This window comes from Girardinichthys multiradiatus, chromosome Y (assembly GCF_021462225.1).
Source record: "Girardinichthys multiradiatus isolate DD_20200921_A chromosome Y, DD_fGirMul_XY1, whole genome shotgun sequence".
NCBI classification, from domain to species: Eukaryota; Metazoa; Chordata; class Actinopteri; order Cyprinodontiformes; family Goodeidae; genus Girardinichthys; species Girardinichthys multiradiatus.
In genome coordinates, this window is record NC_061818.1 from 5,049,604 (window position 1) to 5,073,629 (window position 24,026).

At 43.0% G+C, this 24,026-nt stretch overlaps 1 protein-coding gene across 3 annotated transcripts in view; it reads left to right on the top strand.

The window, feature by feature from the left end:
* LOC124864287 (histone deacetylase 5-like) overlaps positions 1–24,026 on the top strand; it is a 137,173-nt gene that overhangs the window by 100,814 nt on the left and 12,333 nt on the right. Inside the window, exons 23-28 of one of the 3 annotated variants that reach the window (XR_007037282.1) lie at positions 7,078–7,196; positions 7,286–7,419; positions 7,592–7,673; positions 7,759–7,924; positions 11,306–11,432; positions 12,796–13,169. Coding sequence is in view for 1 of the 3 variants with exons in the window: in XM_047359012.1 (XP_047214968.1) it covers positions 7,078–7,196; positions 7,286–7,419; positions 7,592–7,673; positions 7,759–7,924; positions 11,306–11,345 (541 nt within the window). In the remaining 2 variants the exon portion in view is untranslated. Of the gene's footprint in view, positions 1–7,077; positions 7,197–7,285; positions 7,420–7,591; positions 7,674–7,758; positions 7,925–11,305; positions 13,170–24,026 lie in introns of those variants that run through there. The other 2 variants (XR_007037281.1, XM_047359012.1) reach the window with 2 other exon arrangements.

Consider the following 24,026-nt stretch of genomic DNA (forward strand, 5'->3'; position numbering starts at 1 on the left):
AAAGAGAATCCTCTTCATGAGACTGTCATACAACAACAGAGTGTCTTCAGTCAGAGGCTTCTTCAGATCTGCTGTGAGACATACCCTTACAGCAGATCCTTCCTGCCCACATCCATTAGCATCTAGCAAAATATTATAAATATTTTTCTTTCTTGTTGAGTTAATGTATTTAACTTTTTCTTGCACTAGCACACTAGTAATTAACCTTCATTAGCAGTAACCTTACAGTATATATGCTACATACACTTACTGGCCACTTTATTAGGTACACCTGTCCAACTGCTCGTTAATGCAAATTTCTAATCAGCCAATCACATGGCAGCAACTCAATGCATTTAGGCATGTAGACATGGTCAAGACGATCTGCTGCAGTTCAAACCGAGCATCAGAATGGGGAAGAAAGGTGATTTAAGTGACTTTGAACGTGGCATGATTGTTGGTGCCAGACGGGCTGGTCTGAGTATTTCAGAAATTGCTGATCTACTGGGATTTTCATGCATTACCATCTCTAGGGTTTACAGAGAATGGTCTGAAAAAGAGAAAATACCCAGTGAGCGGAAGCTCTTTGGGCTCAAATGCCTTGTTGATGCCAGAGGTCAGAGGAGAATGGCCAGACTGGTTCGAGCTGATAGAAAGGCAACAGTAACTCAAATAACCACTCGTTACAACCAAGGCATGCAGAAGAGCATCTCTGAACGCACAACACGTCGAACCTTGAGGCGGATGGGCTACAGCAGCAGAAGACCACACCGGGTGCCACTCCTGTCAGCTAAGAACAGGAAACTGAGGCTACAATTCGCACAGGCTCACCAAAATTGCACAATACAAGATTGGATAAAAGTTGCCTGCTCTGATGAGTTTCGATTTCTGCTGCGACATTCGGATGGTAGAGTCAGAATTTGGCGTCAACAACATGAAAGCATGGATCCATCCTGCCTTGTATCAACGGTTCAGTCTGCTGGTGGTGGTGTAATGGTGTGGGGGATATTTTCTTGGCACACTTTGGGCCCCTTAGTACCAATTGAGTATCGTGTCAACACCACAAACTACCTGAGTATTGTTGCTGACCATGTCCATCCCTATATGACCACAGTGTACCCATCTTTAAATAGTTATGTCATAAAGCACGAATCATCTCAGACTGGTTTCCTGAACATGACAATGAGTTCACTGTACTCAAATGGCCTCCACAGTCACCAGATCTCAATCCAATAGAGCACCTTTGGGATGTGGTGGAACGGGAAATTCGCATCATGGATGCAGATGACAAATCTGAAGCATCTGTGTGATGCTATCATATCAAAATGGACCAAACTCTCTGAGAAATTCAGTTTCAGTTTTCAGTTTATTTATATAGCGCCAATTCACAACACATGTTGTCACAAGGCACTTCACAAAAGTAAGGTACATACATTCCAATTAATCCTAACCATTGAACAGTGCAGTCAGTTTCAGTTATTTATTCAAATTGGTTAAAGGCTTTTCTATCTAAGGAAACCCAGTAGATTGCATCCAGTCAATGACTTGCAGCATTCACTCCTCCTGGATGAGCATGTAGAGACAGTGGACAGTCACTGGCGTTGACTTTGCAGCAATCCTTCATACTGAGCATGCATGTAGCGACAGTGGAGAGGAAAAACTCCCTTTTAACAGAAAGAAACCTCCAGCAGAACCAGGCTCAGTGTGAGCGGCCATCTGCCACGACCGACTGGGGGTTTGAGAAAACAGAGCAGAGACACAAAAAGAACAAAGAAGCACTGATCCAGGAGTACGTTCTATGGGAAGGAATAGTAAATGTTAATGGATGTAGCTCCTTTAGTCATTTCACCTAGAAAGAAAGAACAGATAAACTCTAAGCCAGTTTTCAAGGTTAGAGTCTGAAAGAGAGCACATAGAGTTAGTTACACTAGAAGCTCAATCAGTAGCTATGTCTAGGGGAGAGAAAGGGTTAAACACTGTGGATCATCGGTAGAAGGTGAGCATTAAGTTGTTGCCAGCAGAAGCTTGGACGATGTGCCCCTCCAGAAAGCTATCACAGGTAGACACAGAGTCAGACCAGGTGTAGCTTCTAGGAAGAGAAAAGAGAGAGAACAAAGTTAAAAGCTGAAATAACAGCAAATAATGCAAAATTAGAGAGTAGTGTGAGAATGTAGCGAAGAGGGTGAAAGTGGTCATTATGTCCTCCAGCAGCCTAAGCCTATAGCAGCATAACTACAGAGATAGCTCAGGATAACCTAAGCCACTCTATAAGCTTTATCAAAAAGGAAAGTTTTAAGCCTAGCCTTAAAAGTAGACTGTTCGTCCATCTAGACCCCACTGATGGCCATTGTTATACTAAAAACCACAATGATTGGGATGCCTCTCTCTGTCAGATTGACCATAACCATTGGAAAAGAAAGGGGGTCATACAAGTAGCAGAAATGGAGGTTGTGTTTGCACCTCAACCATAACTGAGCCGGTTTAGTCTAAACCTGACTCCCCCTTACTCCATCCAACACGGAGGGAAGAAGACAGAAACAAATGTTTCCAGTGCCTTGTTGAATCTATGCCACGAAGGATTAAGGCACTTCTGAAGGCAAAAGGGGGTCCAACCCGATACTAGCACGGTGTACCTAATAAAGTGGCCGGTGAGTGTGGTTGTGTTATACAGGGGTTGGACAATGAAACTGAAACACCTGGTTTTAGACCACAATAATTTATAAGTATGGTGTAGGGCCTCCTTTAGCGGCCAATACAGCGTCAATTCGTCTTGGGAATGACATATACAAGTCCTGCACAGTGGTCAGAGGGATTTTAAGCAATTCTTCTTGCAGGATAGTGGCCAGGTCACTACGTGATACTGGTGGAGGAAAACGTTTCTTGACTCGCTCCCCCAAAACACCCCAAAGTGGCTCAATAATATTTAGATCTGGTGACTGTGCAGGCCATGGGAGATGTTCAACTTCACTTTCATGTTCATCAAACCAATCTTTCACCAGTCTTGCTGTGTGTATTGGTGCATTGTCATCCTGATACACGGCACCGCCTTCAGGATACAATGTTTGAACCATTGGATGCACATGGTCCTCAAGAATGGTTCGGTAGTCCTTGGCAGTGACGCGCCCATCTAGCACAAGTATTGGGCCAAGGGAATGCCATGATATGGCAGCCCAAACCATCACTGATCCACCCCCATGCTTCACTCTGGGCATGCAACAGTCTGGGTGGTATGCTTCTTTGGGGCTTCTCCACACCGTAACTCTCCCAGATGTGGGGAAAACAGTAAAGGTGGACTCATCAGAGAACAATACATGTTTCACATTGTCCACAGCCCAAGATTTGGAGCTCGTTGCACCATTGAAACCGACGTTTGGCATTGGCATGAGTGACCAAAGGTTTGGCTATAGCAGCCCTTCCATTTATATTTACCCTGTGGAGCTCCCGACTGACAGTTCTGGTGGAAACAGGAGAGTTGAGGTGCACATTTAATTCTGCCGTGATTTGGGCAGCCGTGGTTTTATGTTTTTTGGATACAATCCGGGTTAACACCCGAACATCCCTTTCAGACAGCTTCCTCTTGCGTCCACAGTTAATCTTGTTGGATGTGGTTCGTCCTTCTTGGTGGTATGCTGACATTACCCTGGATACCGTGGCTCTTGATACATCACAAAGACTTGCTGTCTTGGTCACAGATGCGCCAGCAAGACGTGCACCAACAATTTGTCCTCTTTTGAACTCTAGTATGTCACTCATAATGTTGTGTGCATTTCAATATTTTGAGCAAAACTGTGCTCTAACCCTGCTAATTGAACCTTCACACTCTGCTCTTACTGGTGCAATGGGCAATCAATGAAGACTGGCAACCAGGCTGGTCCAATTTAGCCATGAAACCTCCCACACTAAAATGACAGGTGTTTCAGTTTCATTGTCCAACCCCTGTATATAACACAAGCACGGTACCTTACAAAAGTTACAATCGCAGTCTACATTGTATTTTATTTTAATTTTTGTCAGAGAACATTAGTATATGGGCTGCATGTTGGCGCAGTTGGTAGCACTGTTGCCTTGCAGCAAGAAGGTCCTGGGTTTGACTCCGGGCTGGGAGTCTTTCTGCATGGAGTTTACAGGTTCTCCCAGTGCATGCGTGGGTTCTCACCGGGCTCTCCGGCTTCCTCCCACAGTCCAAAGACATGCCTGTTAGGTTAATTGGTCTCTCTAAATTGTCCTTAGGTTTGTGAATGAGTGTGTGCATGGTTGTTTGTGTGTTGCGCTGTGATGTACTGGCGACCTGTCCAGGGCATGCCCTGCCTCTGGCCCGTAGACTGCTGGAGATAGGCACCAGCTCCCCCGCGACACACTATGGAAGAAGCGGTATAGAAAAGGACTGACTGACTGAACATTAGTATATTAAGTTTATTTCTATAGTACCAATTCACAACAAATTAAGGCACCTTACCAAGAAAATTAAATTTTAAGAGGAAGATTCAAATTAAACTAGAAACCTGCAAGCAGCTTTGAAGGCCCTCGCACCCCTGAGCGCAACTCGGGCTGTTGAGCAACCGCAGGAGCCTGGCATCGCCTCCTACACGCCACACACGATGACACCGCTTCACTTCAACACGTTGCCAGTAGGTGGCACTTTGAGCAACATGTCATATGATCTTCGGTCATGCAGAGTTTCAGTCTGGCAAAAAGCATTCAAAATTTGGAGTAAATCGGACCTTCCAGATGGAAGCTGCACTCACTTGTTTGTTTGTGGGCGGGGCTAAAATGACATCATCAATTGACTGTGTCAACATGTCCATCATTAAGTCATGATCATGTATACTACATTTAAAGTGGATCCGATGATGAATGAGGGAGATATAGCCCTTGAAGTGTCCTAGGGGGCGCTATTGATCCAAATTTAAATGTAATCCAATAGAGCTGTTTGTGGGCTGACAAAGATCATGCATATTCAGTTTGGAGTGAATGGGACCATGCATGTGTAATTTAGAGCCAAACGTATGGCTGTGGCGTGACATCATAATACGCCATGCCATCATAGGCACACTCTCCAGCTAAAGCAGTAAGTACTGGCGACTGTCTAAGACCATCATGTTATCTGTTACTTGGGACAGTTTCACATTGATAAGGTGAAGATCATCAAACACTGATTCTCTAAAGGAAAACGGGACACCTTCTGTTCTCAGGGGGCGGGGCTTTGATGATGTCAGCATCTGATCAGTGAATATTGTTCAGGCCTAGAGGCAGATCAATCCCAGAAGGTTTTATGTGTCTGTGACTTTCCTTGTAGGAGCTATATCAATTTAGTGCTTTATGGCGAGAAGTCATTTTTTGAGGCGTGGCCACGCCCACACGCTTTCATGTATCAAAAAGCTTTTGATAACTTTTAATCCCCAATCCCTTAAGAGTATACTGAGTGATTTTCAAGTCTGTAAGTCAAAAGCTGTAGGAGGAGTTCGCTCAGATATGCGTGCTAGAAACGGTGAAAACCGGGTCAAAATGGCAACTTCAATCCAAAATGGCCGACTTCCTGTTGGGTTTGGACCAAGGCTCCAATAGACTTTTTTGTAGGTCCTGAGAAGTTACATATGTGTACCGAATTTCACAATCCTCGGTCAAAGCATGGCTTGGGGCTGATTTTTTAAAGTTTTCTAGGGGGTGCTGTGGACGAATTAGGCCACGCCCACCAAATATGTCATCAGATCTCTGTTGGGGACTGGACAAGGTTCAATCACATTGAATTTGGTGCAGATCAAATGATCTATGTGGAAATTAGAGCCAAACGTATGGCCATGGCGTTACGTCTGACTTTGGCGCGCCGCCACAGCCACGCCCTTTTATGAAAAGACACTGTGCCTCAAACGAAGTTAGACCCACTAGTTATCTGTCTTCTGACACACTTTCAAGTTTATTGGGTCAAGAGGGTCATAGAGGCACCATTCCAAGTGAAAAAAGTGACTTCCGGTTCTGAGGGGGCGTGGCTTTGATGATGTCAGCATATGACCCCATAGGATTGTTGGGAAGCCGACGGCCCTCCTTCATGCCAACTTCGTGCCCTGGCCACGCCCCCTAAACATGTTCAAAAACTCACAATTTTGATAACTTTTAATCCCCCATCCCTTAACTGCATGTAGACCAAATATGAAGTCGATAGCTCAAAATCCCTAGGAGGAGTTCGTTAAAGTTCGAGGTGAGTAAAAGTGAAAAACGGGCAAAAATCGGCCTTTGACCCAAAATGGTCAACTTCCTGTGCATTTTAGGGCATACCCCCAAGATACTTTTTTTCTTGGTTTGAAGAGTTCTAGCATTGTGCCTAATTTCAGATCTGTACGACTTACGGTTTGGGCTATCTCACGTTTGGGGGCGTGGCTAAGTGGCTTGGCCACGCCCACTGATGACGACATTAATAATCAAGAATTTTTGTTGGGGGACAATTTTGGGTGAAGTTTGGGGTATGGCAAAGTCCCCGTATTGCCCCGCCATGACCAAACGGAATAAAAAAAGAATAAGAATTCGAGCGATTACAATAGGCCCTTGCAGTTTTCCTGCTCGGGCCTAATAAGAATTCGAGCGATTACAATAGGCCTTCGCAGCTGCTTTGCTGCTCGGGCCTAATTATTGTTCATATAGGTAAATCTCAATTAGAGTATTATTGAAAAGTTAATTTAATTTCAGTAACTCAATTTACAAGTTTTTTACAGTTGTTTAGATCCAAGCAAATTCATGTGGTATAACTGTCCAAGCAAAGTCCAGACCTAAATCCAATTGAGGCAAGACTTGGAAATTGATGTTCAGGGACACTTTCTATTTAATCTAACTGAGATTGAGCTGTTTTCCACAGAAGAAAGAGTCTCTAGACATTTGTAAAACAAAACAAAAAATCAAAACAACATATAATTTTCCTTCTATTTGACAGTTATTCACAAGTTTGTGTTGGTCTAAGTTTGTGATTTTAACAGGACAACATCTAAAAACCTTCCAGGGGTATGAAAACAGTGTAAATGGTTTCATAAAAAAATTTGTGAAAAATAAACTGTGAAGCAGAAGCATAGTCTAAGGACTTTTTTCCTAATGCCTGTTATGTGTGTTTAGGCGTGTGGTAATGCCCATAGCCCAGCAGTTCAGTCCAGATGTGGTCCTGGTGTCTGCAGGCTTTGATGCAGTGGAAGGTCATCAGTCGCCTCTGGGTGGCTACAATGTCTCTGCACAATGTGAGTGCAGTTTTTGTCCCATTTTTATATTTTGTTTTCCTTACTAGTTAAGCTGGTGTTTGTTACATGTGACAAAAACTTGTTTGCAGGTTTTGGGAAACTAACTCAGCTGCTGATGGAACTGGCAGGTGGGCGGGTTGTAATGTCGCTCGAGGGTGGCCATGACCTCACTGCTATCTGTGATGCATCAGAGGCCTGTGTTTCTGCACTCTTGGGAGATTTGGTAAAAAACAGACTCATTCCTGAACAGTTATGAGAAAATGTGAAATAAGCTATATTACAAGCTTCTTACAACAAAACCTGTTGGAACCTTCAATTTACATGGATGCATGACAGTGTAAATATGCATATTAATGAACATTGATTACGACCAGCTCTCCCTGTCTATCTTTCAGTGTGACTCTGGTTTTCAGTGGCCTCAGGATAAGCCATGTCCAAAGGCTTGCACCTCCCTGGAGAGAGTAATTGAAATCCAGAGTAAGACGTGCTATCAGAATAGTGTCCTTATAAAGCACCATTTTGTAGGATTCACTTTTGTCTTTGTCTCTGTCTGTTGCTTCAGGTAAGCACTGGCCTTGTCTCCAGAGCTCGTCTCAAAGCAGCGGGCACTCCGCGGAGGTTCCAGGCCAGTCTGAGAGAGATGAGGCCGAAACGGTCAGTGCCATGGCCTCGTTGAGTGTTGATGTGGAACAGCCAGGCTCACTTCTTGAAAACACAGAATCCAGCAGGTCTGTGAGCATTCTGTTGCTTTAACTAAAACCCAGTTAACCTAATGTTTATTTGTTAACATAGCCTTTGCTACTATTACTGTTGTTGTTGCTATTACTGTTTTGTATTCAAAAAACCTTGTGCTGAAATATGGCATTGAGTATAAAGAAATAATATTTCCTCATAACCCTGCCCTGTCTGACCATTTTTAATAAATTGGCTCCCTGGTTTATTCAGAGCTGCGTACTTTAAAGCACAATGCTAGAAAATTGGAAAAAACATGGTGCACTACACACCTAGAGGATTCCTATGTAATCTGGAAAAACAGCCTACTGTTGTATAAAAAGACACTTCACCAAGCTAGAACAGCTTATTTCTCATCATTAATAGAAGAGAACAAGAATAATCCTAGGTTTCTCTTTAGTACAGTTGCTAAACTTACACAGAGTCATAGCTCTGTTGAGCCATCCATTCCCTTAGCTCTCAACAGTCATGACTTTATGGGATTCTTCTTAAATACAATTGATTCTATTAAAAATAAAAATCATTGACATACTCCCAAAGATGATTACTTCATCCTCAGCAAGTGAGACAACATTGGAAATAACTGCAGAACCTGATTTGTGTTTGGACTGCTTTTATCCTGTGGAGCTTCCTGAGTTATCAGAAATATTAGCTCCATCTAAACCTTCAACTTGTATGTTAGACCCAATCCCAACCAAATTATTTAAGGAAGTGTTCCCTCTGATTACCAGCCCCATTTTAGATATGATTAATCTATCCTTATTAAATGGATCAGAACCACAGGCATTTATGGTAGCTGTTATTAAACCTTTACTTAAGAAACCTTTGCTTGATCGAGATGACTTAAAAAATTACAGACCTATATCCAATCTTCCATTCTTATCTAAAATTCTTGAGAAAATAGTTGCTAATCAAATGTGTGAGCATTTACACAGCAATGACCTGTTTGAAGAGTTTCAGTCAGGCTTCAGAGCTCATCATAGCACTGAAACAGCTCGCCTGAAAGTCACTAATGATATTCTTATGGCCTCAGATAATGGACTTGTGTCTGTTCTGGTTCTGTTAGATCTCAGTGCTGCATTTGATACAGTCAACCATAATATTCTCTTAAAAAGGCTGGAATATGCTGTACGGCTAAGGGGAACAGCGCTAGGCTGGTTTAAATCTTATTTGTCTGACAGATTCCAGCTACAAGCATGTCTTGAAGACATAAAAATTTGGATGACTTTAAATTTTCTGGATGGCATTAAATTGACATCTGGTAATAAAGTAAAAAACCTTGGTGTTATTTTTGACCAGGACATGTCAGTTAAATCCCATATTAAACAGGTTTCTAGGATTTCCTTCTTTCACCTCCGGAACATTGCCAAAATTAGAAATATCCTATCCAGGAGTGACGCTGAAAAACTAGTCCATGCATTTGTTACTTCAAGGATGGACTATTGTAATTCTCTACTATCAGGATGACACAAAATGCAGTTAAGAGCCTTCAGCTGATTCAAAATGCTGCAGCAAGAGTTCTGATGAAAATTAAAAGGAGAGATCGTATTTCTCCTATTTTAGCTTCCCTTCATTGGCTCCCTGTTAAATCCAGAATAGAATTTAAAATTTTCCTCCTCACATATAAAGCCCTTAATGATCTAGCTCCATCATACATCAGAGATCTGATTGTTCCATATGTTCCTAACAGAGCACTTTGTTCTCAGACTGCAGGTTTACTGGTGGTTCCTAGAGTCTCTAGAAGTAGAATGGGAGGCAAATCCTTTAGTTATCAGGCTCCTCTCCTGTGGAACCAGCTCCCAGTTTTAGTCTGTGAGGCAGACACCCTGTCTACTTTTAAGGCTAGGCTTAAAACTTTCCTTTTTGATAAAGCAAGTAAGGTTACCCTGAACTATCTCTGTAGCTATGCTGCTTTAGGCTTAAGCTGCTGGAGGACATAATCATTTTAACTCTCCCTGCTACATTATCATACTACTCTCCAATTTTGTGTCTCTTGCTGTTATTTCAGCTCTTAATTTATGTTCTCTCTCTGTTTTATTCTCTTTCTAGAAGCTACATCTGACTTGGCTCTCTGTTTAGCTGTGTCACATTCCCGGAGGGAGACATCGGCCAAGCTCCTGCTGCCAACAACTTAATGCTCACCTTATACAGATGATACACTGTCTTTCAGTGTTTAAGCATGTCTCTCCTAGACTTAGCTACTGGCTGAGCTTCTACTGTGACTAACTGTATGTGCTCTTTCATAGTCAAGTCTTGAAAACTGGCTGAAGTATTTCTCTCCTAGATGAAGGCTTTAAAGGAGCTATAACCATTAATGTTTCACTTTTCTTTCCTATAGAAAGTACTACTGGATTAGAGCTTCTGTGTTGTTTTTTTGTCTGTGTTCTCTCAAACCCCCAGTCAGTCGTGGCACACTAAGCCTAGTTCTGCTGGAGGTTTCTTCCTGTTAGAAGGGAGTTTTCCTCTCCACTGTCGCTACATGCTCAGGAGGAGTGACTGCTACAAATCTTTGACTCGATGCAATCTGCTGGGTTTCCTTAGACAGAAAAACTTTTTATCCATTCTGAATAAATAACGGAATCTGACTGCAGTGTTTGTTAGTTAGGATTAACTGGAATGTATGTATGTACCTGATTTAAAATTTAGATGATTTGATTGAATTGAGTTAGCCCATTTTAAAGTTACCTACCTTTCACACAATGCAACAGGAAACAACACTCTCCAATTATTTTTATTCTTCCCAATTATTCTTCTCTTTTCCAATGGTTATAATCAGTCTGACAGAGAGAGGTATTCCTATCCTTGTGGTTTTTGAAATCTGTATCATTCAATTGAATTGACTTTGTAAAGTGCCTTGAGATGACATGTGTTGAGAATTGACGTTATAGAAATAAAACTGAATTGAATTGAATTATTTTAATTCCACTACACATGAAAATAAATATGTCTAAGTAGGTCTTGGGGAAAAAACATCTTTATCAGTTATCAATACTTCTGAGGACTTGCTTAACAGCTGTATGTATGCTCAGATTAAATTAGCAATAGCTGGATTATATTTACTACAGTGGTGATTTTTAAAGACAATCGTTTGCACATAATTGTATTTATCAGAGTATATGGGGCAAAATACAATACAAACGCCACAAATTTTCAGATTTTTATTTGAAAAGAAAAACAATGTATCCTTCATGTTGCTCTAAAAGATCCAGTGAATCTTGAATTAAAATAATTCAATTCAATTCAGTTTTGTGGTTACAACATGACAAAATACAGGTTTTGTGTGATGCTGTACATTAACAAATATAATCAAAAATAATTAATTAAATATAAAAGTCTTTCCAGTAATTAGGTGATGTCTGCTATTGAATTTTCTACAGGTCTACAGAAGAGCCAATGGAGGAAGAACCTATATTGTAAAGAAGAGCTCAGACCTAAAGCACAAAAAAAACTTCACCTCCTTCTAGCACCTCCATATCCTTCTTCTCCTGCTCCTCCACAAAGTGTGTATGTACACAAACACACACACACACACACAAACACACCCATACGCAGTGTGGAACTGAATCATTGTCGAGGACTTGGATTGGCTGAGAACATCTAAACGAGGCAGGCGAAAAAAGTCCTGTACAAAACATGGACACATCTGTTTTGTTGTGGTTCATCTGTCAAAGGGGGCGCATAAGACTTGTTGGCATCTCTGAGGAAACCAAAGACGAGGAGGGTCAGCAAGGTTGCATCTTCTGTACTCTACCAGTACGCGACATCACTGAACTTTGTTTAATCGTTCTTCTTTTATATTTCCTACTTATTTCTCTTGTTTCCACAGAGGCACTTTTACTGTGGAAATAAAAACCTTTTATTTGGTTGCAATGTCAGACAACAAGCTGACGTCTGGTCTTCTTGTGTCTGTTCTCGAAAAAAAATAGTCACTTGTTTGAGGAGTAACCCGTTTTAAAAAGATCGGGGAGCAAGAACTACTGGTGCCTTTTTTCTGTCTGACAACACAAATTATTCAATCAGAATCGACACGTCACTGCCAGTGCACCTCACCGAACCAAACAGCCTAGGAGGACTGAAAAACCGGTCAGATAACGGACACATGGCCACACATACACTGCTGTTGTTTCAGCCACTCAGTGTATATTTATTTCTTCATCTGAATGCCTTAGTTTTTCTTCTTTTTTTGACAAAGATGGGTAGAGGGAATCAGGAAAGCTCATAAGCCGTAATCTTTCCAGGTATTCCCAAAAGACTTATCTGATGTTCCCTGAGAGTTTTCAGTACAAGTGGAAATGTTTGTTAAACAGCTCATTTGATTGTTCGTAGGAAGTTGATGTAATATAATGATTCTGAGGAAACAATCTCAAGATCAACTTACCTTTTATAAAAATACACATTATTCTGCTGTGCATTGATTTCACTTGTTTCTATTAAAAGTCATGTGATGTGAGCCCCACACTTTGTTTCTTCTAAAGAGAATTTTGGACAGCGGTGCTTTTTTAAAATACCACAATGACCCCCCTTGATTTGTTTTATGTTTATTTTTCTATTATGTGTCATATATCCTTTTTTTGTGTAAATACTGTCTACCATCCAATTACGCATGGCAACATCAAAGCATACGTAGTGTGGTCTGTTTTTACTATATCTGTACATACGTGTATGTATAAACTACAGAATACTTTCTCTTTTTGTATGAAAAGCAAAAAATAATGTGTAAACAGTGTTTTATCCAATCAGATTAGATTTATGGATACATTCTTTTTGAAGATCTGATGTTTTAAACGTTTGGCCATTTGACAGGAAGTTAGTGCACGGCTTGATAGTGGCCACTGTCACCGCAGCGTGCTTGTTTGTTTGTTTACAGATGCCAATGGATGATAAGATGTTGTATCTTTTGGAGGAAAATGTTGTGCTCGGGTTCCTCTGACACGACCGCTGCTCTGTACTGCTCTCCTCAGGCAATCAGCAACAACTATACACAGGTGTTCAAATCAAAGGTAATCACTGGTTTAATAGGTGGGTCCAGTGACTGTAGCTTTGTAATCCAAAGTTTGTATTGCAACGTCCTATTTTACTGTAATTCATACACATTATAAATTAGGTAACGCTAAGTTGATTGTAGAATTGAATTACAGCTGCAGTGTTCAGACATCCTCTCTACATGGTAGACAATGGTAACTATAACATGATCTGCAAAGTAGAGTTTGTGTCAATAAACCTCTTCCAAACAATACATAATTAGTGCTTTTAAAGTAGAACAAATGTGCCTTTTTATTGCTTATTGACATCTCTGTTTGTTAGTACGTAGGTAAAACTTTACACAACCTTTACAAGGGTCACTGATGTTTGATTGTGACCACTTTAGGTTACTTGAAGGTACATGTAGTTGCATTTAAAAATAAAGATAGGGTGCCATTCCATAGTTAACAGGTCAAATGGTTTTTTAACATGAAGCATAAATACGTTTTAAACATTCAGCATAAATTCTGCATCCACTTACTGAATTAAAATTCTACTCCAGACATGGACCACAAAAGCTCATTGCTTTTAATTAACAAAGGAAACATCCCACAATATTGCACATTTTGCTGTTCTTCTGTTTATAGAGCAATACAAGCATAAAAAGCTGATATTAGCTGGTTAATCATTTGGGGTATCTGCTCAAGTAGCCAGCCTGCAATGCTTCAGGGATGTGCTTCTTGTAACATGCCAACTGCATTTTTCAGACAGCGTTAGCATGAATCTTCTTGACTACCTCGCTTCGTCTCTGAACTAAAACTGCTAGGACCTCCTGGACAAGCATGGACTTGTGTTTATCCTATTTTTAGTTCAGATGAACCACTGCTCAAAGATCCAGTTTTCACCTCTGCCTTGAAGGGGGCAATTATGATGTGGTTTGTATGCATTTAAAAAAGAAGAAGAAAAATACCTGAAAGAAAATATAGCCAATCAGATTATCAAAGTAGTTTTTATATGTTTTTGGTCCCCAAGGGATAAATGGTGTACACAGCATATCCCTCCTTAAACCGCCAACTTAAAGTGGTGGAGGGGTTTGAGTGCCTGAATGATCCTAGAGGCTATGTTGTCTGGGGCTTAAATGCCCCTGGTAGAGTCTCCCATGGCAAACAGGCTATAGGTGACAGGTCCGACAAAGAGCGGTTCAAGACACCTTCATGAGGACTAAACAAACGAGGCACGTGACGTCACCCGGTACGGCGGAGCCAGGGTCCCACCCTGGAGCCAGGCTTGGGGTTGGGACTAGAGGGTGACATGGGAGTGGATTTTCTCTCCTGTCCCATCCCGCTCCCACAGAAAAATGTCTTGTCCTATCCCAATCCCAGGCCAGCATAACGAAAAAAATCCTGTCCCATCCCACTCCTGGTAAATTGACTCCCACTCCCGTCCCGCTCCCATTTAGAACGACTCCCACTCCTGTGACTCTCCCATTTTTGTTTTCTTCATTTAGTCTTTTGGCAATTTCTTTGTTTGAAGGACCAGTTACGTCCCTGCTTTTAGCTGTAGTAAAGGCCAGTTAAAGTAAAAAGAATAATAATGAAGAAATAATAAAATATCAAACAAGGAAACAGACCATGCCTATCTTAGTTGAATAAACAATATGTACATAGTTGTATTTTACGCATTTATTAAGTGATTGTTTCCTTTGAACAATGACATTACGTTTATGTTTCAAATTGCTGAAATGAAAGAAAAATGCACCTAGCAAGGCATTACCTTCACAATTTAGAAATTGTACCTCAATGGTTCACAACCCTGGTCCTCAGGGACCCCTTCCCTGCAAGTTTTAGATGTGTGTCTGCTCCTGAACACCTGATTCAAATTCTGACATGACCTCCTATACAGGCATCAAACAATGGAGGGTCAAACTGGACAAAATTAATACAATAAAGTCATCATTAAATAAATAAATGTTGTGAATGTCCCATAAGTGAAGTAAATGTAACATGAAAGAAATGTAACATTAAATGTGCCATTAAATTAAAGGTACCATTTATTTATTTATTTAATACATAATTAGAAACAATAAATGTACCATTATATCATGAAATGGACTATTATGCAATTAAATGTGCCACTGAATAATTAAGTATAATTTTAAAGACGACATGACGTAATTAGTGGTACAGTTAATATTTAATGATGTATTAAATAAATTGTACATTTAATGGTACATTTAATTTTTTTCTATTTCACAACATATTTATTTAATATCTTCCCTTGATGAAGCCTTTCAACGAGGTCCGCGAGGGGACATGGGGGAATTTTTTCTCTTTTGCGTCCCCATGCAATACTTTTTGCGTTCTCACACAATAGTCTTTGCATTATCTCGCAATACTTTGTGGGATAGTTTCCAAACCAGATAACTGCAAAAATGGAACAAACACTACACCCGTTTTGAGATTTATTGAGTTTTATTTTGAAATCGGCCTTAAATAAAATGATCTTCAATCAGACTAAAAGACAGTTTTTATCCACAAGCTGTCAAACTGCTGAACTCTGGACAATAATACTGCACGAAACCACATCTGTGACACTTTGTTTGCTTATTACTGCTGCATGATGTGTACTTTTTTTTGTACGCCATTAGTGTTTTTGTTTTTATTGTGATTTGAATGGTTCTTCTTATCCTAAGCATTTCATCGCATTGTTGACTGCATGTTAACCTGCATATGACAAATAAACCATATCAATGACTGTTTGTTTTATGAGCAGTTTGTCATCTGTGCTGCTGTTCCAAAATGCCGAACGCAAAAGTATTGCGAGGGGACGCAAAAAAAAACAAAATCCCCCATGTCCCCTCGCGGGCTTCCGTACCTTTCCCCTCTACTGTGGCAAAGGCTCTTAAATCTTTAGTGCACATGCAGCAGTTTTGTTGGTCAGATGAGACTTGACACATGATGGTGCTTTTGGTTTGACGAATGAAGAGATGCAGGGCTGATTCAATCCAGAATTTGCCTTACAAGTGTCCCTTAATCACAGGTGTACTTGATTACGACTAAATACATTTTACAAGCAGCAGACTGCGTGTTAACACCGCTGCATTCAACTCTCCTGAAGTTCGGTAATATTTGCAACTTTCCTGTCAGCTCTATGAGTTTAATAGATAAGTTCTTACTTCTGACTTTACGTTGCAAATCCAATTTTACCACGTCCAGTTCTCCACCTGCGTTTGCTCTGTCCATTCTGAACGCAGGTGGAAAACATCGAGCAGAAGCACTGTTGTCTCAGTTTTACATTTCCAAAGACAATTGATCCTAGTTTATTTTCCCTCCTATTGCTTAGCTCCCGCTCCCGTCTGCTCCAGTTAATTTTTATCCTGTACCGTCCCAATCACGTGATCTTTACTGATGCTGTCTCCCGTCCCGCGGGATTCCCATGGGAATCCCGTGACCCGTGGGACTCCCGAAAAAATGTGAGCCTCTAGTTGGGACCCGTCAGAGAGCGCATGGTGGCTGGGTTGCTCCTCGCGGGACCCGGCCCGGCCAAGCCCGAAGGAGAGACGCGAGGCCATCCCCCAGTGGGCCCACCAAATGCAGGGGGAACCGTGAGGGTCCGGTGCAAAGAGGATTGGGTGGCAGACAAAGGTGGAGACCTTGGCGGGCCCGATCCCCGGATGCTTAGGCTGGCTCTAGGGACGTGGAATGTCACCTTACTGTGGGGGAAGGAGCTTGAGCTTGTGCGGGAGGTCGAGAGATATTGACTACAAATAGACGGGCTCACCTCCACGCACAACGTGGGCTCTGGAACCCATCTCCTCGAGAGGGGCTGGACTCTCTTCTATTCTGGAGTGGCCCACAGGGAGAGGCGGCGGGCTTGGGTGGGCTTGCTTGTTTCCCCCCAGCTCAGCCGTCTCGTGTTGGGGTTTACCCCAATGGATGAAAGGGTCGCATCCTTGCGCCTTTGGGTTGGGGACAGGTCTCTGACTGTTGTTTCGGCCTACGGGCCGAGCGGTAGTGCGGAGTACCCAGACTTCTTGGCGTCCCTGTCAGGGGTGCTGGATAGTGCCCCTCCTGGGGACTTCATTATTCTGCTGGGGGACGTCAACGACCACATGGGAAACGACAGTGACACCTCGAGAGGCTTAATCGGGAGGAATGGTCTCCCCAATCTGAATCCTAGTGGTGTTTCGTTATTGGACTTCTGTGCTAGTCACGGATTGTCCATAATGAACACCACGTTCATGCATAAGGGTGTCCATCAGTGCAGCAGCACCAGGACACCCTAGACAGGAGGTCGATGATCGACTTTGTTGTCGTATCATCAGACCTTCGGCTGCATGTTTTGGACACTCGGGTGAAGAGAGGGGCTGAGCTGTCCACTGATCACCACCTGTTGGTGAGTTGGATCCGCTGGAAGAGGAGAAAGCCGGACAGACTTGGCAGGCCCAAGCGCATAGTGAGGGTCTGCTGGCAATTTCTGGCAAAGGCCTCGTCCAGGGACGTATTCAACTCCCACCTCCGGAAGAGCTTTCCGGGGGATGTTGGAGACATAGAGTCTGAGTGGACCATGTTCTCCGACATCTATTGTCGATGCTGCTGCCCATAGCTGCGGCCATAAGGTCTGCAGTGCCTGTTGCGGCAGCAATCCCCGAACCCGGTGGTGGACACCGACAGTAAGGGACGCTGTCAAGCTGATGGAGTCCTATCGGCTGTTGTTGACTTGTGGGACTCCTGAGGCGGCTGACGGGTACCGTGAGGCCAAGCCTGCCACGGCCCGGGCTGTGGCAGAGGCAAAAGCCCAGGCCTTGGAGGAGTTCGGTGAGGCCATGGAGAAGGACTACCAGTTGGCCTCGAAGCGATTCTGGCAAACCGTCCGGCGCCTCAGGAGGGGGAAGCAGTGCTTCGCCAACACAGTTTACAGTGAGGGCCAGAGGCTGCTGTTCTCGACTGGGGACATTATCGGGAGGTGGAAGGAGTACTTCAAGGATCTCCTCAATCCTGCCATCACGCATTCCCTGGTGGAAACAGAGGCTGGTGACTCGGGGTTGGACTCTTTCATCACCCAGGCTGAAGTCACCGAGTTGGTTAAAAAGCTCCGCAGTGGCAGGGCTTCGGGGGTGGATGAGATCTGCCCTGAGTACCTCAAGTCTCTGGATGTTATAGGGCTGTCATGTCATGCCTTCAACATTCCGTGGTGGTCGGGGACAATGCCTCTGGACTGGCAGACTGGGGTGGTGGTCCCACATCATAAGAAGGGTGACCGGAGAGTGTGTTCCAACTACAGGGGGATCACACTCCTCAGCCTCCCTGGTAAGGCCTACGCCAGGGTATTGGAGAGGAGAGTCCGGCCGATAGTCGAACCTCGGCTTCAGGAGGAGCAGTGTGGTTTTCGTCCCGGCCGTGGAACACTGGACCAGCTCTATACCCTCTACAGGGTACTCGAGGGTTCATGGGAGTTTGCCCAACCGGTCCACATGTGTTTTGTGGACCTGGAGAAAGCATTCGACTGTGTCCCTCATGGTGCCCTGTGGGGGCTGCTCCAGGAGTATGGAATCGGGGGCCCTTTATTAGGGGCCATCCGGTCTCTGTACAAGCAGAGCAGGAGTTTGGTCCGCATCGCTGGCACTAAGTCGGACCTGTTCCCGGTGCATGTTGGACTCCAGCAGGGCTGCCCTTTGTCACCGGTCCTGTTCATAACTTTTATGGACAGGATTTCTAGGCACAGCCAATGGGCGGAGAGGTTCTGGTTTGGGGACCAGTGGCTGGGATGAAGATCAGCTCCTCCGAGTCCAAGGCCATGGTTCTCGACCGGAAAAGGGTGGCTTGCCCTCTTCAGGTTGGAGGGGAGTTCCTGCCTCAAGTGGAGGAGTTCAAGTATCTTGGGGTCTTGTTCATGAGTGGGGGAAGAATGGAGCGGGAGATCGACAGACGGATTGGTGCGGCTGCCGCAGTAAGGGGGTCACTGTGCCTGTCTGTTGAAGAGAGAGCTGAGCCGAAAAGCGAAGCTCTCGATTTACCGATCGGTCTACGTTCCTACCCTCACCTACGGCCATGAACTTTGGATCATGACCGAAAGAACGAGATCCCGGATACAAGCGGCTGAAATGAGCTTACTCTGTAGGGTTGCCGGGCACTCCCTTAGAGATAGGGTGAGGAGCTCGGCCATCCGGGAGGGGCTTGCAGTAGAGCCGATGCTCCTCCACATCGACAGGAGCCAGTTGAGGTGGCTCGGGTATCTACACCGGATGCCTCCTGGACGCCTTCCTCGGGATGTGTTCCAGGCACGTCCACCGGGAGGAGGCCAAGGGGACCGCCCAGGACACGCTGGAGGGACTATGTCTCTCGGCTGGCCTGGGAATGCCTTGGGCTCCTCCCGGAGGAGGTGTCTGGGGAGAGGGACGTCTGGGCGTCTCTGCTGAGTCTGCTGCCCCTGCAACCCGGTCCCGGATAAAGCGGAAGACGACGAGTACGATTATATCTCCTCATGCTGTATTTTCTTCTTCTACTTGTGATCTTATCTTTTGTTTACTTAATCTGCCCTGCATTTGGTCCCACCATTTACAGTGGGAGTGTTTGTATTCTTGTCAGTGCACACTCTCAACGTAGTCATCTTGGTCATCAAAATCCGGGCTGCATGTGGACATCCACTGAGAGCCCTAGCGGACTAATTTACTTCACAAAGGTATTGAGGGTTTTTGGACAGTAGAGCAGAGTGAGCAGTAGAGCAGTATGATGTATACCTAAGAATGATGGGTGGTGCTACTTTAGTTTCCATACAATAACTGTGTTTTTTGACCAAAACTATTTTTAAATAGCCAAATACGTCTTTGTTTTAAGCAGGGGGAATGTGTAGGAGTCTTTTTTCAGCAAACGGATCAGCAGTTCACAGCAAAAGATGGGTTAAGAAAGCAACCCATTAGACAACATAAAAAACCTGCGACTTCTATGACACTTTCACTGGCCTGTCAAACTCCATAAAATAACTTTAATCTGTCAGAATGGTATGGAAAATTGTTAACCTTATAAAAAACCTTAAGTATCTTGATTCCAGTAACTGGCTCATTTCTAGTATTTTCTGCATCTGTACTGGTAGGTCAGCTGTCAGAAGGTTTTAACAGGACGGTGAAAAAAAGGATCATCATAAACCATTATTGCGTATCACAGGTTTAAAAGGTTTTCTTGCTAACTCCAAGAACATATCCTTCTTTGTATGACACTATGATTTAAACAGACCAGGAGTCTCATTTATAAACGTGGTGTATGCACAAACCCGGGCCTGAAACTGGTGTACGTTACTTTCCACGTACAGGTTGTGATCTATAAAAACAAACTTGACGGGAGAATGTGCGGCCCCTCATGCAAACTCTGACTCATCCGTACGCTCTTTTTGGAGACTGGAAACTGACGACGCAGATGGTAAGGTGGGGAACTGAAGCCACACTGCATCATGATTCCTCTCAGACATTCAATTTCACTCCGTATCAAACTTTAATCATATAATCATTCAAAATTGCAGTGTTATTTATGTTTAAATCTTAAATCAAAGTTCGCACAACATTTCATCAAAGTTTTCTCATAATTACATCCCTATCCCTGATGACCACCAAGGTGATGTGTACCACAGATTTTTTTTTTCTTTTCCTTTTTTAAATTTTAACGTGTTCTATCTGGCAGTCACACTCAGAATTGTTGCCTGAGTGCCAAGAAGATTTACTTTTACAAGTGGAGGTATAAAAGCTTTTACTGTATAGCTCCGCTTGATATATATATATTATTTTAAATGCAATGGATACAGAGACGGAGACAAAAGGGGGAAAAAAATAAAAAAGAAAGGGTGAGAGGTGGTTCAAAAAGCTAAAGGTAAGAGAAGAATAGGAGAAAAAGAGGGATAGAGAATACAAGATAACACCCTAGGCTGCTTCTATACTTGCAGAAAGATCGAGAAAAAGAAGAAAAAAAAACTGAAAAAACAAATGCATAAATAGCAACAACAACGTTACTAAAAAGTACATGGTACTAATTAATACCACAGCAACCACAGCTCACATAAACGGTCAATATAGAATATATCTGTATGTCTGTAAACACCTGAATTCAAACACCTATGGGTGTATGTGTGAGCGGGCTTGTGTATATAAGGTTTCTCCATAAGAATATTTAAAAGCGGGCATGAGGAGCCGCAGACCTGCCCCCATAGGACCCAAGGCGGACACAGAAGAGATTGAAGCCACAGACATCCAAAGACCCCCCAGAGCACGGGAGCCCCAGGAGGGCCACCGGGGTAACACCGCACCCCAGAGAAGAGCAGAGGAGAGCCCCGGGGGAAACACCCAGCTGCCACAGTGCAGAAGCGCCAGGGAGCTGTAGCAACGTGCCCACAGGCCTCGCTGACAGCTGGCTACGCCGAAGCAGATCCATCCATGGACCCAGAGACCCGAGGGCACACCACCCCCAAGCAGAGGGTCTAATTTGATCCACCCTCAGGCGTACACACACACAGATACTCACATCCACACACCCGACGTAAAGACACACAAGAATGGACTCCATACACTCACTTGCGCTCCCCAAACACACTCTATACTCCCAGGTCCAGGTACCAATGCCCTAAAGGGGGCACAGTTACAACCCCCAATGAACTCCAATTACAACCCAATGAACCTTCCACCCCCCCATGAACTCCAACACCAATTTCTCCACAAGTCCACCCCCAACCAGGACACAAATATCGAACACATCCCCCCAAACATAAATGCCATGAATCCCCTCAGCGCAAATTAGCCGACAGGTATGTGTTTAACATGATGAAAAATTAATAAACTCCTGGCCTGAAGCCACTTTTTCATAATTCTGAAATTATCCATAGGTCTGGTATATCGTAGCCAGAGCTAGGCATAATAACGCCTGCCATCCTGGATGGCATTGTTAATATGACCAGTCGATACATTAGATGTACCTACAATGTAGCTTCCAAACATATTTTTTCCACTCTCCACCTTACTCACCAACACTTTGATTTCTGCTTCTGTACAATTGCATGTCTTTGCTCTTTTCTCTGTGGTTACCGTTGTTAACCATGAAATAACATTGATCTGCTGGCTCATTTAAATGCACATTAGGTGCTTTGCATTGACGATTTATGGTTGTATGTGGCCTAGTACACAAACATTATGCTGCAGCTTTGATTTCTAATGGCAAATTGCTTGGTGCAGGACATGCTCTTGATTTTATAAATTTGGATTTATACTGGATTATATGTCTGGTGTACACCAGGGATGTATGCCATTTTCGGCTTTTCAGTGTGTGTACACTTTTTGTATAAATCCTACCTAATGTTTTATTAATGAGACCCCATTTCTTTTTTGCAGCTCAAAATGAGGGACTTTACAAATGATCTAACCACATCATTCCCTGAAGATGCAAAGCCTTAGAGCTGGACCTAGCTATTAACCAATGCTGTAAAAATTCTCTATAGAGACATAAAGAAGCTTACAGGTCGCAAGTCACATGAACTTACATTAATTCAACCTGACGTGCAGTGCTGCAGTAGATACATCTACATTTCGGTGACATCCATTTAAAGGAATGTCATACAACTCAAAAGATGGATATATCCTACTTAAGTGTTGATGAACAGAAAGCGTCACCACCTCAAAACTTTGTGTCTCTGCCTTTATAATTTACCTTTATACTAGTGTAAACGCTAAAGCAACCTTATCCATCAAACTGTCAGTCACTAATGTGGTGCCTGACCTTTGGGTATGGGTGTGGCATACAGTGTGGTGTCATGGGACTAGAACTGAAAACACAAAATTCCCCACCAAGTGTGATAGTGCAGGAAATTGTCCACACCAATGGTCGCCTGAAGTTCAAATAAAAACAAAGACGCAATGGAATTCAAGGGCATTATTTGTATCTATAAAGTGAAGATATTATCGGTACAGTATGGCATGCCCCTGTGGTTTTTATAGAAATGTGAAGAAATTGTGAGTGTAAGTCTAACAGCTACAGAAACGATAGATTCTAACCATTTAAAACAACACAAACGTGAAAGTGCTCATACCTGTTGGATAGAAAGCTGTATTAGATATTCAACAGCTATACTTCACAAAGTTTGTTGCTCTCTCAGCCAAACTACGAATTATGCGAAGTTGCAATACATAAATCATGTGGCTGCTGGCTTATCAATCTACATGTAGCAAATCTTTGTGATACAACTCCATTATAAAACTGACATGTGACAGGGAAGGAAGCTGAAATCAAACCCACAACTTTCCTATTGCAAGACAACTTCCCACTGAGCCACAACCAACCCATTTAAACTCAAAATGTTGTTAAGCTGTTTTCGCAGCCAAACAACACCCGTGTTACTGCACAAAATTATATTGGCCTAGTCTGCCGAGATCATTTCTATACAAGACCTGGAAAAGGACCGGGACATAACATATTTAAAGTTGCACAAACAACCGTCTGACAAAAAAATCACAATCTTCTCATCATTCTTGGTGCAGACTGATGCAGACACAGCTGGCAGCCTCAGCTATACCATAAGTTTGCATTGTTCAGCTGAGAACATAGCAGCAAACTCACTTGTTAAAGTGTAGACTTTTTAAAATCTACAAATATAGCATTTAAACATTTAAAGTTTGAGTTGTTTTAAATTACTTGCATGATCAACCCTATCTGAATCTTTTAGCTGCTCTCAGGATTTTCTTCACTTTTTTTTATAAACTCCCCTGTACATCTGTCTACTACAAGTAAGGGAAATGTCACTGATAATTACCTAACTTGTTGAAGTTGCAAACTATTTCTTGTGTTGTGAATGAGCAAGAAGCAATTACCAACACGTTATGTTGAGCCCTCCATACTGTTGAAGTCAAGGCCTTGATAGCCCCTTTCCATTGGCTGTAGAAAGCACCAGGCTTTGTAAAGCCCAGGTCGCGTTTTGAAACAAATTTACCCATGTAATTTCACTTTCCGGGGGCTTTACTTTCACCGGTAAATGGTCCTACTCTCAAGTAGGTCTTTTCGGCTTTGTTAAAGGAGTGGAGTTGTATGCAGTGAGGAATGGCACCAGCAGCTTCAGTAATGGCTGAGGTTACTACACAAATTAATCGTTTTTATACCATTAATTTGT